Here is a 16,125-nt window from a genome sequence, read left to right on the forward strand (position 1 = left end):
TAAAAGGTATTGCCAACAAAACAACTTCGTCACCACCAACCCCCAAAATAAAATGAATTGTACAGATCTATTCAAACGTACAAGTCACATTAGTAACAATGTGCACATGTTCCCTTGTGTAGCTTGTACCCTTCCCTGAAGATGCCACCTGTGTTCATACAAGTGTTTTTATTCCAAAATGACAGGTCTACAGAAGATCTAGCAAAGCTTTTTCTACCTGGGCAAGACATAACCTTTACACAACACGATTTCCATGAGGCCAATTTTAGGTCCCCTCAGCTCTGACTGAGGAAGAGGGATTTGAAAAGAGTAGAAGGATTTCACCTCCTCCAGCACCTCCCTGGAACATATGGCTTCCACCCACCCGGGCTGGAGTTTTGCAATTGCTCCCAAATCTGGGCCGGACTGCTGGCTGGTGCAGTCCGCTCCAGCCTCAGCACCAAGTCAGCAAACAGGAGTGTACAAAGAAGGGAAGAAAAATACAAATTAAATGAAGAATGTGCAGAGTACAAACAGTCAGCTCTGAACATACATACATCTTTAATTATCGCCTCTCCTACCAGCAAACATGTGGATGGCTGTTCTGGGATAGAAGAAAGGGTGACCTAGTGGTCAGGAGATACCGAAAGATAATGGGAACCGGGGAGCTGGAACTGGCTTTTCCTGAAGAGGGTACTTTTCTCCCTTGACAAGAACTGTTTCTTTATAAGTGGCACAGATCGAACATGTAGGAATTGATATTAATTTTACCCTAAATCATTCAATAAGACTGTAGTTTTAATTTATATTTTCCCACACGCATAAGATTTCTAATGCAGGGCCTGCTAACCATCTGGAGGGAGAGTTAGATAAAACTTTGTGTTTTGTTCCAGTTCATCTTTAGAGAAGCTGTACAGGGCTCTGGTTAAGAATAGCTTTTCTTAAGCCAGACTGCCTGTTTCAAATCCCGACTCTACTGCTTGCTAGTGTGTGATCTCAGGCAAGTTCCTTAACCTCTCTGTGCTACAGTATCCTCATCTGTAAAATTATTGAACCTCTTCGTTCTCATCTGGAAAAAGACATCACACATCTGAAGGTATTCTTATCAAATGTTTAATAAACTAATATCCTTTCTATAATACATGTAATAATGTCAAATGTGCTATTTCTATAGTCTGTATAGCACAGGAAAAAGAAGAGAAAGGCAGAGAAAAGGAAAAAGAGAAAAAAAGAAAATCAAATTCCTGGAAGCATGCTATTCAAATACATTCCTCAGCACATATACAATAAAAATACTTGTTTTGCCCTGGCTGGTGTGGCTCAGTGGATTGAGCGCCGGCCTGCAAACCAGAGGGTCACCAATTCAATTCCCAGTCAGGACACAGGCCTGGGTTGTGGGCCAAGTCCCCTGTTGGGGACGCATGAGAGGCAACCACACATCAATGTTTCTCTCCTTCTCTCTCCCTCCCTTTCCCTCTCCCTAAAAATAAATAAATAAATAAAATCTTTAAAAAAAAAACAAAAATGCTTGTTTTATTACAAAGGAAAAAGTTCAAGGTTAAAAAAAGCAAATAGAAGGCCATCCTTTTATTCACTGGAATATGCCATTGTCATAGCTATTAAAATGCAATAAACTGTGACTTAACCAACATAAGAAAACCCTAGAAAACTAAGCCATGACAGACGCCTCACGGCATTTCCTCACGACTCTCCAAGAGACTGGGCAACTGACCGTCCTTCCGATAATACTTGCCACGTACATTGCAATAATTCGGGGTCTTCTGTTAACAAGGGCAGGGGGGGACACTGCCCCATTTATTCACGGTGTTCACCACTTGAAGGGTGTTCTGGTCATTTTGCTGAGACTTGCTCTTTATTCAAGGAGGTACATACTTAGCTTGAAAACATCTGGACTCACATGGGAATTGGGGGGCTGCTGAGGCTACGGGAATTCTCTGTGCCTGATGCTGGTCCTTGGTTTTCTATAGTTTGCTTTTGTTTTGTTTCTGTTTCGGCTCTAAGCAGATCTAAACATGTTTAATTCCTTCTATGAGAGAGAAACCAATGTAATATCAAATATCCCTATTTCAGACTCAACAATTCGTAGCCAGAATGAGTATTTATCCGTACGTTATGATAATTCTTTAGTGTTTTCACAAAGGAATTGATATTAAATTGTAAAGAAGAGACAAGCATTTAAAAACTGAATTTTTTTTAAATGTGTGACTAGAAGGTTGGTCAAACACTCAAGACCATACGTGTGTTGTACTGCCTACTTTCCACAGAAACATCTGCTTCCCTAGTCTTTCCCAGCTGTGCAGATAATCACAACTGATGTTTTATAAACCACCGAATAAACAAATAAGTACCCCATGTCTCAGAGAAGGAAAACTCTGACTCCAAAAAACCTCCGCTGCCTTGCGGCATACCTCTTCAGGGGAAAGGCTAAGGGAGTAAACCCCAACAGAAAATCCGGAGCCGGAGTCCCTAAGGCGGTTTGACGTTGTAGTCAACACCGGCAACTCCTGCGGCGCACCTGAAGCCAAGCTGTATTGACTCCGTCTTTCCCTTGGACCCTTCAGCTGCGAAGAGAGGGGGGGTCTGCTGCATGGGCAACAGCAGACCCTCCATATCACCCTGCCCAGGCTCTGTAGCTTCAGCTTCGCTGGAGAGGACACTCCAGCGTCATCGCAAGATGTCGATTCAACACGGGAGGAGACAGATACCGTGTCACTCCCGAGTCGGACTGCACAGCCATTCTCGGCGGTGCAGATAGACTCTTAAGAAGCTACACCATCGTCTCTCGAGACGGACGGCTGCCGACCGACCCCATTTCTACGCAGTTGACATCAACACAATCTGAATGTACATCGCTACTCGCTATAGTTGATGTAGATAAAAATATCAACAATTACATTTAAAATGCTTTTTTTAAGGAAAGCATTAGTGCGTATATTCTTTCACACACACTCATTCCAGCGCTGAGCCCAGCGCCTGTTATCTCCCGGGGTGGCAAACCCACAAAATCTCCAATTCCAGGGGCGCAGGGCAAATAACGCAGTTATAAAAAATTGCTCCCAACAGGCCCAGTTCCTGATGGAATCCAAACACAGGCTTGAGGGTTTCACTCATTAATTTTCACAATGATTCCATTACTTTATAATGCAAATAATCACGACCAAGCCCTGGGGAGGGGACCCTCACCTGCTGTGTACGCGGAAGCCGTGGTCATTGTTTTCCTGAAGGGTGTGACAGACGCGGCTTTTTCGGCTTCCAGTTCAGCCACCGTCTTCGGTTTCTCCGGGGCGCCTTGAGGAACATTTTTCGGTGCGGGAGCAGGGAAAATCACTTCACCATCCTACCAGAAATTAGACAAACAGCATTTTTAAAGTAAATCCAGTATTTCAAAAGTATATAATGTTGGGGGGGGAAATGTTCTTTTAAAAATAATTTAAATAAATTCAAAGAATGCATAACTTATCATTTCATATAAACACATCATGCATGTGTATATAAATATATAATGTTGGTATCACACATATGTGCATAGATACATAATTAGTATTGCACAGAACACTTATGGAAGAATACAGATCAACCCCTTAAAAGCAGACAGCTTTGAGAAAATCTCATTTTTACTCTGTTCAGTTCTGATTTTTTGTTTTCTTTGTTTCTGTTTTTCAAAAGCAATGCATGTTTTAGGTGTCAGATGTGTGTATGTCTTTGCAATATTTAAATCATTCTGCATTTTTAAACAATTTTTATTGGCATAACCCAACACACCCACACTTTATTAGCTCAATTCCAAAACAGGATCCTTCCATGAACAGAAATCCGAAAACAAACTTAAAATGAAAACTCTGGAAGGGACAGATCCCTTTACTCACCTTCATCACTACAGTTCCTCTAATGACATGACCCATTGTACCAAAGTCAAAGTCATCTCGCACATCAAAATAAAAATTGTCTTTATCGGGGCTGATGGCCTTCAGGAGCTTGGTGATGTTGTTGGAGTACAGGGTGCTGGCCTGCGTGGCCATGCGGCTGGGAAGGTCTGTGTAGCCTATGTGTGTAACCCCCTAAATGGACACAAATACATCAGAAAGGCCTGTTACCAACAGCTCACATTCCTCCAAAGTCCCACTCCCGGGCAAGGCTCAGGTTTGAAATTCTCTGTCTTTATAAATAGATACAGTACACATACTCGCAAACAAATACATATTTCAAAGGGAGCCTTAAATGTGCCTAGATCTTTATTTTTAGCCTTTTTATTTCAGGCTTCGGTTCCTCGCCACAGGTGAAGGAGCGACCGCCCTCGTGCGGACCGCAGCGGCAGCAGCCGTACCTTATGCACGTAGAGTTCTCCCGGCCTCGTGGTCTCAAAGTTCCCGCCAGCCTCGGCCGCTAAATCCACGACCACGGAGCCTTCCTTCATCGACTCGATCATTTCTCTGCTAAACAAGACGGGAGCTTTTTTACCTAATAAAATCCAAGAAAACAGTACAAATTATAAGTTTTTTAAACTATAGTCCAAGTATTACAGGAGTCTCTGGGCACTCAGGAATCTGATATCTGAAATTGCAACGCTTCCCCAAGATGTCTCACGTTCCTACCACAGGGGACACGGACGGGTCGTGCTCCTACGGGAGCAATGAGACCATAAGCTGCAAGGCAGCGTGCAGGCGGGGCCGTGTGCACAGGTGGGGACCAAAGCGCCACTCTTCCCAAATGGTTCACAACCAGTAGCTCTCAGGCAGGAAAACATTTTGCTTGTTTTTTTTTTTGAAAAAGCATAATAATAAGCTATTAAGAAAACTATATGCACCCAAATTGGACAAGTCATGAAATAACAAAGAAATATTCAATAGTGATTTGTGAACTACAAAATGGAAGATTCCTAATCATTTTAACAAATGTCATCAGATTTCCCTGCATGTTATATTCATCTACCTTCATTTAACACAGGATAACTTCAAGGAGAGTCAAGAAAGTGCCATGACCAATACACACATGAAAAAATGCTTGACGTCATTAATCATCAGAGAGATGCAAATAAAAACCACAGTGAGATACCACCTCACACCTCTCAGAATGGCCATCATCAGCAAATCAGCAAACAACAAGTTGTGGCGAGGATGTGGGGAAAAGGGAACCCTAGTGCCCTGCTGGTGGGAATGCAGACTGGGGCAGCCACTGTGGGAAACAGTGTGGTGTTTCCTCAAAAAATTAAAAATGAATCTGCCTTTTGACCCAGCGATCCCACTTCTGGGAATCTATCCAAAGAATCCCAAAACACTAATTCAAAAGAATATATGCACCCCTGTTATTGCAGCATTATTTACAGTAGCCAAGACATGGAAGCAACCCAAGTGTCCATCAATAGATGAATGGCACACATACAACGGAATATTACTCAACCATAAAAAAGAACAAAATCTTATCATTTGCAACATGGATGACCTAAGAAGGTATAACGCTAAGTGCATTAATTCTGACAGAGAAAGACAAATGCCACATGATTTCACTTACATATGAAATCTAAATAACAAAACAAATGAACAAACATTTAGAAATAGACTCATACCGAGAACAAACATCCGAGGAGTCTTCCCAAATTAAAGGCTGTGCTGTTCCGCTTTGCAGTGATTTACAACCAAGGGCCATCCGGCTGCAGCCACAGCAGGTGGCAGATGTAAAGTGCTCACCGGCACTTGCCAGGGAAACACTGTGTCTCCTGCCATCACCTTCCCCGCTGAGCTCCGGCCTAGAGCCTCCCCTCTAGCGCCCAGCCTCTTGTTCGTGCCGGCTCTTGTCCCTCCGTCCTGGTGCCCCGCGGTCACAGGCTGCCGTGGCTCACACTAGTCTTCAGGCCACATCCCCCTGGCACCTCGGCCCGTCCCCTCGTCTTCTAACTGCAGCAACGTGATGGCCATCGACCTCACAAATCTGATCTGGCATGTAATTTCTCCTGCCCTCAAAATTCCGGATTCTTCCTTCCTTCTGAGACATCTACAGCTAAGGATCCATCCCTGGACTGTAATGCAACCCATTTTAAGAGACATCCAGGAGCCAAAGCCATTTAGGGTCCCTAGAAAATGTCTGATGTACCACTACTGTCTTCTTGACTTGTCTCATTCAACCTTCACAAAACAGTTCTGCAGTTGCTGATACCCTTCACACACACACACACACACACACACACACACACACACACACACGGAAGCACACCCTTGCATGCCACTCTGAAATTCAACCCCTTTTGAAAAGATAGCATATTCCTTCAAATAGACTATTTAGTGTCTACTCAAATAACTGGAGGGTAAGTTTTAGAAGTTTACTTAAGTCATAGAGGAATGTTTAAGACATGAAATTATTATTTAAAAAGCACACAACAGCCCTGCCTGGTGTGGCTCAGTTGCTTGAAGCATCAGCCTGTAAACCAAAAGGTCATGTGTTTGATTCCCAGTCAGGGAATAGCCTGAGTTGCAGATTCGGTCCCTAATCAGAGTACACACAGGAGGCAACCAATCGATGTTTCTCTCCCTCTCTTCCTCTCTCTCTAAAATCAATAAGCATGTCTTCGGGTGAGGATTAAACACACACACACACACAACAAAACAGTATGTATAGGATGCTCCCATTCAGTAAAAATAAAACATATACTACATATATGATGTTTCACATATATGTATACTTATACATACATAAACTATTACACTATATAGTTTCTATTAAATTCTATATAATATTATGTTTAACAATACTAGGATATCCTTGAGTAATGAGACTAAGAATAATTTATTTTCTTCATTGTGATTTTCCTTATCTCCCAAATTTTCTATAAGAACCTGTTTTAATTTTATAATTTAAAAAATTACATAAGGGCTAAAGTGAATACGATGATGAATGTAACAGAGCAGCCGCCTTCAAGCACTCACATGTGGATTAGTTTTTTGAAAATTCTGAAAAGTGCAGAGATAGAAATTGAAAACAGAAGGGGAAACATAGGGCCAAAAAAGAAGCAGGGAAATACATAAAAGTCCAAATGAGCAAATCCTCAAAAGATGGAAAAAGACTGAGAAGGCAATTTCAAAATATTGTACTACCTCACCCTGATGGCTAATGTGACAAAACGTAACGTATGATAAATGTGGCATCACAGAAGGGAAGGAACAAAGGGAGTGAGATAATTAATTAGTTACGTATTGGGGAGGGGGGCATCTACCCAAATGAAATATCATATTTCAAACTAAACTCCACACTCTATAGATCAAAATTAATTTTAATTTAAGATAATCAACCCATAAAGAAAAAGAAAAGAAAACCTTGGTGAAGATCTCTCTCGTCTTTGGATTAGAAAGTACTTTCTAAACTTAAAAGCAATGGGGAAAATTACAGAGGAAAGCATCAAAAGATTTAAATATAAAAAATATATATATGACAATCCCCCCAAAAAACATAAATGACAAAAATTTAATCAAAAGGTCATAGAGGTTTAATTAAAGCAAAACACTAAGATCGTAGTAGATGACTGAACAACAATACAGTCGTTTCAAAGAGAAATGGAAACCAAATGAGGGGAAAAAAATGTCCACCCTCAGTGAGAATCAAAGAAAGGTGAGTACAGATGTGAGATACTTGGTTTTGTTCCTCTAATTGAAAGAGTCAAAAAATCATAAAACTGTTGAAATGAAACAATTAGCTGGACAGTCTGTTGGTGAGATTATGAACTCAACAATTGTTCAGGAAAGCGAAGTTTACGGAACACATACCAACTGGCCAAAACATGGCTACCCGTTCATGCAGTAACTCCACCTCTGTGATCTGATGATTCCTGAGAAACTTAATGAAAGTCCAGACACAGGAATAATACAGAAAAATGTTAGAGCACTGTTTTTAATAGACAAAGACTGAAAATAAAAAGAAAAGCCCAGCTTCCAGGGAACTGTTAAATAAAACACAGTCCATGCAAACACGAAAATTCTATAAAACCATTTAAATGTATTTATTTATGAAGGGTTCTTCATGACTCACCATATTAAGGGGAAATTTTTATGATATAATATTAAATGGAGAAAATAAGAAAGATGTATTTTGCTCTAACAGGATAAAATGCATGAAAAAAATGCTGAGAGGGAAATGGAAAAATATTAATAGCATTTTTCACTAAGTAGAGGGGTCAAGGATGATCTGTTGTCTACTTTGTGCTTTATGGGGACAGACTGAAGCAGATCTTGGATACAAAGATAAAAGATCAAGTGACCAAGTGTCGCTGGTTCGATTCCCAGTCAGGGCACGTGACTCGGTTGCACGTCAGGTCCCCAGTTGGGGGCACGAGTGAGAGGCAACCACACAGTGATGTTTCTCTCCCTCTCTTTCTCCTTTCCCCTCTCCCTAAAAATAAATAAACAAAATAAACAAACAAACAAATAAATGATTTTTTTTTAAAAGATCAAGTGAGCATATTAGGTGTTTCAAGACATAGGTGTCGAAGAAGTCAGAACAGTTCATTTTAAAAGGCAGATAAGGTTATTTTTAGAGACACCGTTGGGCTTTACCGCTTAGATTGCTCATTTCTGTTAATTTTATCATGTACCTACAAAGGATGAGATACACCAAAAGGCCAAGGTTGTTATATTTCCTCAAACCCACCCCCCATCCCTCTCCCGCTACCCCCCCCCAAAAAAACTATGATAGAAAATAACGGCATGAGAAAAAAAATTTTAATGTGTCTCCTGACGCAATACAAACTGGATAGAAAATTTGACATGATGTTGAACTTCATGAGATTCTTCTTGGTTCCTCCTGGTTCACGGACACCAAGTTCCCCAGTAAGATTACTCAGTTCCCTCCCAGCTGGGGGTTTATTTCCGTACTTGTGTTGAGACAGTGGTGGGACATCACGCACTTGCCATCATCATTCAAACATTCATTCATTCATTGACTCAGTTAACACTTATTTAGTGCCTACCAAGTACAGGCTCGCTAGGGAAGAAAACTTTTACCTACAGCTCTGCGGTCTAATATTTTAGGCCTAAAAGAATCAGCATTTGAAGGTTAGTGAACACTTTTGTTATTATAATAGCTGAGGTATTAAAAGCACTCATCTAAAATTTTTAATTATACAGTGTCCTGATTGGGTGACCATTATTTGGGGTGAGAAGGGGTGCCACAGATTGGTCTGAGGTAACCCTGGATCTCTGCATGCACCAAGAATTGGCTATAGACCGACAGAATGCCTCACTCACGCACTGTCGGAATCATGGCCATGATTCGCACAAATTCACTCTTAAATGTGATTTAGTTCATAGTGTCTTTTCACACGCATGCATCTGCTCATTAATCAAATACTAAGATGCAGTTAGGAAAGTATTACAACTAGAAACTTCTAGAAAACAATTACTCATTTCTAACAATTGCTTTAACAACTTATCGCTGTGTAGCAAAAGAATATACCATTGGCCTCTCTACAGCACCAAATTCAAAAAGAGCGACTGAGCTCAAATGAAACACCAGCACCTAATGACTTACCAGACAATGTGCAATACACTGCACCCCCTGAATGAGTGCAGCCCAACGCAGTCATCTGAACTCAGCATGTTGCCAGATTTTATCTTACGTGGAAAGAACCAAGCCCTCACAGACAACTTTGAGGACATCAAAAGAGAAAAGAAAAGAATTAGGAGGAAGACACTAAAAATATTAAGAACGACAAGACGCCAAGATGAAATGGGCTGACCACAACATTTTATGATGAGTCCAAAGAGAATTTAGCACTATTTACTGGAATTACTCAATGACATGTAATCAAATGGGGAAATTCCTAACTTCTAGGGCTGGAAGGCATCAACTTAGACCAGGTCATGAAAAATTCCCTGCTGTAACTAGAACATTATTTAAAACAATGGAGTAGCAAGAGATTAGTAATATAAATTAAAGGACACATTTACCCAAACCAAAATACATGTCTCATGAACATGCTCGAGGAAGACAAGGATAACCTTTCATTAAAGCAACATCAAATGCACTGACTAAATGCAAAAGGAAGCATGTGGAGACCTTCAGAACGACAGGATTCACACATTCAGAAATGTCATTTTCAGAACTCAATTTCGCACTGAGCTGGGCATCCCTCTGCTCCTCTTGTCATGGCTCTGATTTTCATTTTTTCCACCCAGGCCATGAGACTCAAGAGAAAAGACCTCAGGAACTGCTCCAGAGGTGGGCCTGGCTGTGCTTAGGTGGAAGAGCTGTACTAGAAGAATTACAATAAGTAGACACGCCTTATTAGTGGCTGGTGCAGAAATCCAGGTGGAAGCCCAGAGGCACCTCATTGCCCACCTGCACAGACTGGTTCACCCAGCTGAAACATCACCCAATGAAGGCCAATAAGAACAGTACCATGCAACTCAGCAAATCCACCTCTGGGTACACATCCGAGGAAAATGAAAACACTAGCTTCCCAGTTTTAAATTATCCTCTGCAGTGTTCCTATCCAAAATTGGAGTCAACAGGGCATTCTCTACCTTTCCTTGGCTAGCCCTGGGAAAATGAAAGGCATTGTACGAACCAGGGCCTAAGGAAGATACCAGGATTATTAGCTCGGCAGCATTAGCTGAGCCACTACTGTGTGCAAGGCTCCGTGCGAAGCGCGCGCCAGGATGGGAGAAAGCGAACACTCTCGCCGCATGCACAGGGACACAGGGCAGCCAAGGCCACCGACACTGACAATGGCTGGTATCAGAGGCCCAGGCCAAGGGCTATGAATGAAGGCAACAGAGGGCTTCCTACTGAGCAGGAGACGGCAGAAACTACGGAGGAAGTGGTAACTGACTTGGGTAGGATTTCGAGAGGCAGGGCACAGCAAGGACACAGTCCAAAAGATGAGAGAAGGAACAATATGTGTGAAGGCCTGGAAGTCCTTGGCCTATTTGAGGACATCACGGCGGCCAGCCTGACTGAAATCAGACCCGGAGAGTAATAAATTAGTTGAACATGATGCCCGAAAGCTAAATCAGGACCAGGAACGGAAAGGTCAGGAATACTGTACCAAGGAGTACAGACTTTGTAGTGCCGGCTGGGGGGCGTGAGGGTAATGGGGTCCGATCCCAGTCATTTTAGATGCCTGTATCTAATGATGCTGGGAACCCCAGGGCTCCAAGACAGTCATCGTTATCAAACAGAACCCCAGGATTTCCAATAGCGACGGTTCAATTACAGCATGAGGGCAAGACCTGAGGGGGGCAAGGGGCCAGCACGGAAGCTAGGAGACCTCTTGATGCTCATGATTGTTTCCAAAGGTGGTTTCTGTCAGGGCAGACTTGCTGTGAGCCCCACAGTACTCAACACCCACTGGAATCGAGGTGACATCTGCCACCACACTCAGGGCGGAAGCACTGCAATGCCGCCTCCCCCACCCCAGCTCGCCCCTCCTGAGCTCACTGGTCAGGTTTTCCAGCCCGATTCTACCTCTTCCTGATCCAACATTCCCAGACTATGAGAAGTCTCTCTCCAAAACACTAGGCATGCTTTAAAAAAACCTCTCATGTCTCAGAAGGCGTAGCAGGAAAGATTAGGAGCGCAGCCTGAATGTTCCCAGAGAGCAGGGATGCCTTACTTTCAGAGGGTGGTCTCGAAGGTCGGGAGCTCTCCCCATGGGCACAGCACCACCAAATGCACCCCTCCTCTGGGCCCTGTCCTGAAGTTACCTACGTTAAGTGAAGTTCTAGCCTTGAACCTGTCACCTAACACCATCCTAAGGGTCTAGGTGATGGAACAGGGGTGGGGTACAACATCCCTGGCAGCATAGTCATTAGCTGGCTACAGAAATATTTCGTTCCCCACACAACCTCCACAAATACAAAATGACTGTGTTTTCAGGCCCACTGGCTGATGTGCAGCCTGCAACTCGCTGACCGGTCTGTGTCCCTCTCAACACTGTCCCCCATGCCAGGCCTCCAGCGCAGCCACGAGGCTCCCAGTCTAAGGAATCTCAGCTCAGAGAACTTCTGACATTTAACTTAATCCCCTTTGGATCCAACACAAGGAAAACCTCAGAATAACTTCTGCTCTAAGTCGTTCAGGATGAGAGATGCCATCAGGTGACCCACACAGAGGCTCGGGTCATAAACCTGCAGAGGGACAATGCCGAGGGCACTGGTTTTTAAAGGGCCTTTGTACCTTTACAGGGGGGGGGGGGGCAAAAAAAACCCGAATTCCTTTATAAAAAGTTGTGTATTTATTCTTACATGTTTAAACCTCAGTCACCTTCAAAATGCTCTCCATTGGATGCAGTACACCTATCGAGACTTTTTTCCACGGCTCAACACAGTTTTTGAACTCATTGATTTTGATGCGTTTTAGTGCTTCTGCTATTTTTCTCTTTCACCTTTTCCACATCAGCAAAGCGTTTCTCTTTGAGGATTTTTTTTTATCCAGGGAAACAGAGAAAAGGTCACTCGGAACAAGATCAGGTGAATAGGGAGGGTGGGGCATGAGGGTCTTGGCTTTTTTTGGTCCAAAACTGCTGAACACTCAGCACAGTGTGGGCAGGTGCGCTCGTAAATCACCCATCATGACATGGGCAAATGTGGAGGATCTTCAAAAAAATTCACTAAAGCCAAATGCAGCCTCTCACAACAACACCAGCTGGCACACCGATACAGATGGCTTCCTAGGACACTCACCCAGCAGGGGAAGCCTGTACTACAAGGGGCTCACCCTCCAGGAGATAATTCTGGTTTTTGAGGGTCCCCCTTGTATGTACTCTTTGCAATCTTTTTTTTTTTTTAGGGCTCATGCTTTCTGGTTTTAGTCCACCAGGAAGATAAAAGATCTTTGAAAAGATCATCTTCTTCCTTATAATATTCTAATTTTCTCTTTTCTTTTTTTCTTTTTTCTTTTTGTTTTCGTTTTTGATTTTCAAAAAAAAATTTTTTTAAACCAGAAAGGTCCCTTTCAGATCAGCCCTCCAAGTACAAACTCTGGACTGAAGCACTGGTCTCCCCGCAAGTTTAACGCACTGGGGCAGATGACAGCTTCACATTGATAAAACTTCTCAACAAGTCTTCTTTAAGACTCGTCATACAGGCCCTGGCCAGGCAGCTCAGTTGGTTAGAGCATCGTCCTGAGCCAAAGTTGTGGGTTTGACCCCAGGTCAGGGCACATACAAGAATCAACCAGTCGGTCGGTCGGCAGCCGTCCGTCTCGAGAGACGATGGTGTAGCTTCTTAAGAGTCTATCTGCACCGCCGAGAATGGCTGTGCAGTCCGACTCGGGAGTGACACGGTATCTGTCTCCTCCCGTGTTGAATCGACATCTTGCGATGACGCTGGAGTGTCCTCTCCAGTGAAGCTGAAGCTACAGAGCCTGGGCAGGGTGATATGGAGGGTCTGCTGTTGCCCATGCAGCAGACCCCCCCTCTCTTCGCAGCTGAAGGGTCCAAGGGAAAGACGGAGTCAATACAGCTTGGCTTCAGGTGCGCCGCAGGAGTTGCCGGTGTTGACTACAACGTCAAACCGCCTTAGGGACTCCGGCTCCGGATTTTCTGTCGGGGTTTACTCCCTTAGCCTTTCCCCTGAAGAGGTATGCCGCAAGGCAGCGGAGGTTTTTTGGAGTCAGAGTTTTCCTTCTCTGATATGCCCTGACTGGAAGATCGAACCAGCGACACTTAGCTCGCAGGCCGACGCTCAATCCACTGAGCCAAACCAGCCAGGGTAATCAACCAGTATACGAATAAATAAGAGGAACAACAAATTGATGTTTCTCTCTCTCCCTCTCCCCTTTCCTCTCTCTATAATCAATTTTTAAAAAAAGCTTGTTATACAACTTGAGCTTCTACTAAAGTTTACTTACTATAAACTACTTAAAAAAAATAAATAAATAACAGCTCTGGCTTGATGGCTTAGTTGGTTGGAGTGTTGTCCCATACATGAAAAGGTTGCGAGTTCAATCCCTGGTCAGGGCACACACCTAGGTTGTGGGTTCGATCCCCGGTTGGGGCACATACAGGAGGCAACCAATCGATGTGTCTCTTCCGCATCAACGTTTCTTCCTCTCTCTCTCCTTTCCTCCTTCCCTCCCTTTCCCTCTAAAACCAGTAAGCATATCCTCAGGTGAAATTTTTTTTAATGATAATAAGATACTATGGGGGGGGGGTCGAAAGTGGATATAGGGGTTTCAGATGAGAAGTCCTGAGTTCTGTCGCTCACCTAGAGCTTTATGATCAATGACAATTCTGTACACTGTGCCCAAACGAGCCTCAGTGCTTCAGTAAGGGCTGGCTGACCCCACGAACACAGGCTTCGGCGCCCTCTGCTGGCCACTGGACACAGCCCGTCGGCTCGGACTCCTCTCACCAACACCTGCAGCAGCCACTCGCCGTCCAAGGTCAGATGGCACACAGCAAGGCCCCCCCATCCCTCCTCCAAAGCCACCTGCGCCACAGCCGAGCCAGGAGCCACAGAAGGACAGATCCTGAAGTGCTCTCCTCTGGCAGATGTCAAAGACACCTCCCTGGGCCCCGGCTGGCCTGACTCGCACCCACCTGCAGGCCTCCTGTCTACACTCACAACATCTTTGATGGGTGGAGTCTTGTGGGCCCCCTTCCCGGCTGCGCACCTCGGCCAGCTCTGGTGGGACAGGGGTATCTGGAGAGACTATCCCACCTATCAGACGTCACCTGGACACACAGAGGACAGAAAGAGAAGCTTGGGAGGCACGTTTTCTCCGACAAAGCTGATAGATATGATATACTTCCTGCCCCTGGGTCTACCATAGCCAGGCTTGGTGGCGGGAGGGGACAGAAGAGAACTTCTCCTCCCCCGGGACCTCATGACAAAGCAACCTCGAATTTACCACAGTTCCCTAGAGAGGGTGAGGCTCCTTTGGTAGGACTGAACAGCAGGAACCATGAACCCCATAAGCTCTCATTACTGCCCCCCTTTCTTTCAGAAAGGAAAACAGAGTCAGCATGGTATTCATTAGTCAGTAACACAAGAACAGGAGAAGAGTAAGAATATAAAAGGTGAGCTTCTCCACTCCCAAATCTTGCTAGATCAAGCTAGTGTTTGTTAATTAATACATGCCTATTGGTTTGCTATCATTTATTGAGTGAACAACACTCTTTAGAAGAGGATGTAGTAATGGACTGGAAAGTAATTCCTGACGTCAAAAAAGCTCCCAATTTGGTTGCAAAAACCAAACATATCAAAGGAAAAACTTGGAAAGTAAGAAAGTGCCATGTCCTTTAGTAAAAAAAAAAAAAAAAAATATATATATATATATATATATATATATATATATATATATATATATATACTGGAAATCCCATAAATAAACACACATACACACACAGCTCCCTTCTCTTCTTCTCACACATATGGAAAAATGATCATCAAAATATTAATAATGGTCATCTCTGGTGGGACTTCAGATCTGCACTTTTTCTCCCTATTTTTCAGTACTGTTTGAATTTCCTACAATAAAAAGGTAGCATCTTACCAAAGAGAACAGAAAGAAATTAAAAACCAATTGATCAAGGGTGTAAGCAGAGGAAATTATGTACAACTATAATCTTTTTATGTACAAACATATCTGTGCTCATAGAATGTGATCTATGAACACAGATAAAACATACACAGAAAAAGAGACTGGAAGCGAATATACCAACTTATTAATGACCGTTTTTCTCTCGGGGCTGCCGCGATCTGGCCTTTTCTGCCTGTCCTGGGCCTCCCCGTTTTCTAGAAAGCAAAGCCGCCTTTACCGGCAGGAGCTGCAGCAGCGCCGCCGCGGGGCCGGGACCGGCACTCACCTGGAATGAGCGCGGTACTGATGAGAATGTCCACCTCCTTGCACTGCTGCGCAAACAGCTTCATTTCAGCCTCGATGAACTCCTTGGACATCTCCTTGGCGTAGCCCCCTTGTCCCTCGCCGGACTCCTTCACGTCCACCTCCAAGGGCTCGGCGCCCAGAGACTTGAACTGCTCCAAAGCTGCAGCCCTGGTATCATCGGAGGGAAGGCAGGGGTCCGGTGAGGCCCTGACTACAGACTCAAGAGCCTCGATGACATACACTTTTTTAGAAAGAAAAGGCTGTATATATTCAAAAGGGAAGGCTTTCTTTTGAGGTCTCTGACTGAACTGT

The 16,125-nt window shown here is 43.8% G+C and overlaps 1 protein-coding gene across 1 annotated transcript in view; it reads right to left on the reverse strand.

The window, feature by feature from the left end:
• The window catches only part of NNT (nicotinamide nucleotide transhydrogenase), a 70,935-nt gene that overhangs the window by 40,107 nt on the left and 14,703 nt on the right, over window positions 1-16,125 (reverse strand). The window contains exons 6-9 of the mRNA XM_090276132.1: window positions 15,794-15,981; window positions 4,325-4,458; window positions 3,867-4,058; window positions 3,184-3,337 (exon numbers count right to left, since the gene is read on the reverse strand). Of these exons, the coding sequence (XP_090132258.1) occupies window positions 3,184-3,337; window positions 3,867-4,058; window positions 4,325-4,458; window positions 15,794-15,981 (668 nt within the window). The remainder of the gene's footprint in view (window positions 1-3,183; window positions 3,338-3,866; window positions 4,059-4,324; window positions 4,459-15,793; window positions 15,982-16,125) is intronic.

Source organism: Furipterus horrens, unplaced genomic scaffold (genome assembly GCF_987537825.1).
Source record: "Furipterus horrens unplaced genomic scaffold, mFurHor1.1.pri manual_scaffold_5, whole genome shotgun sequence".
Classification (NCBI taxonomy): Eukaryota; Metazoa; Chordata; class Mammalia; order Chiroptera; family Furipteridae; genus Furipterus; species Furipterus horrens.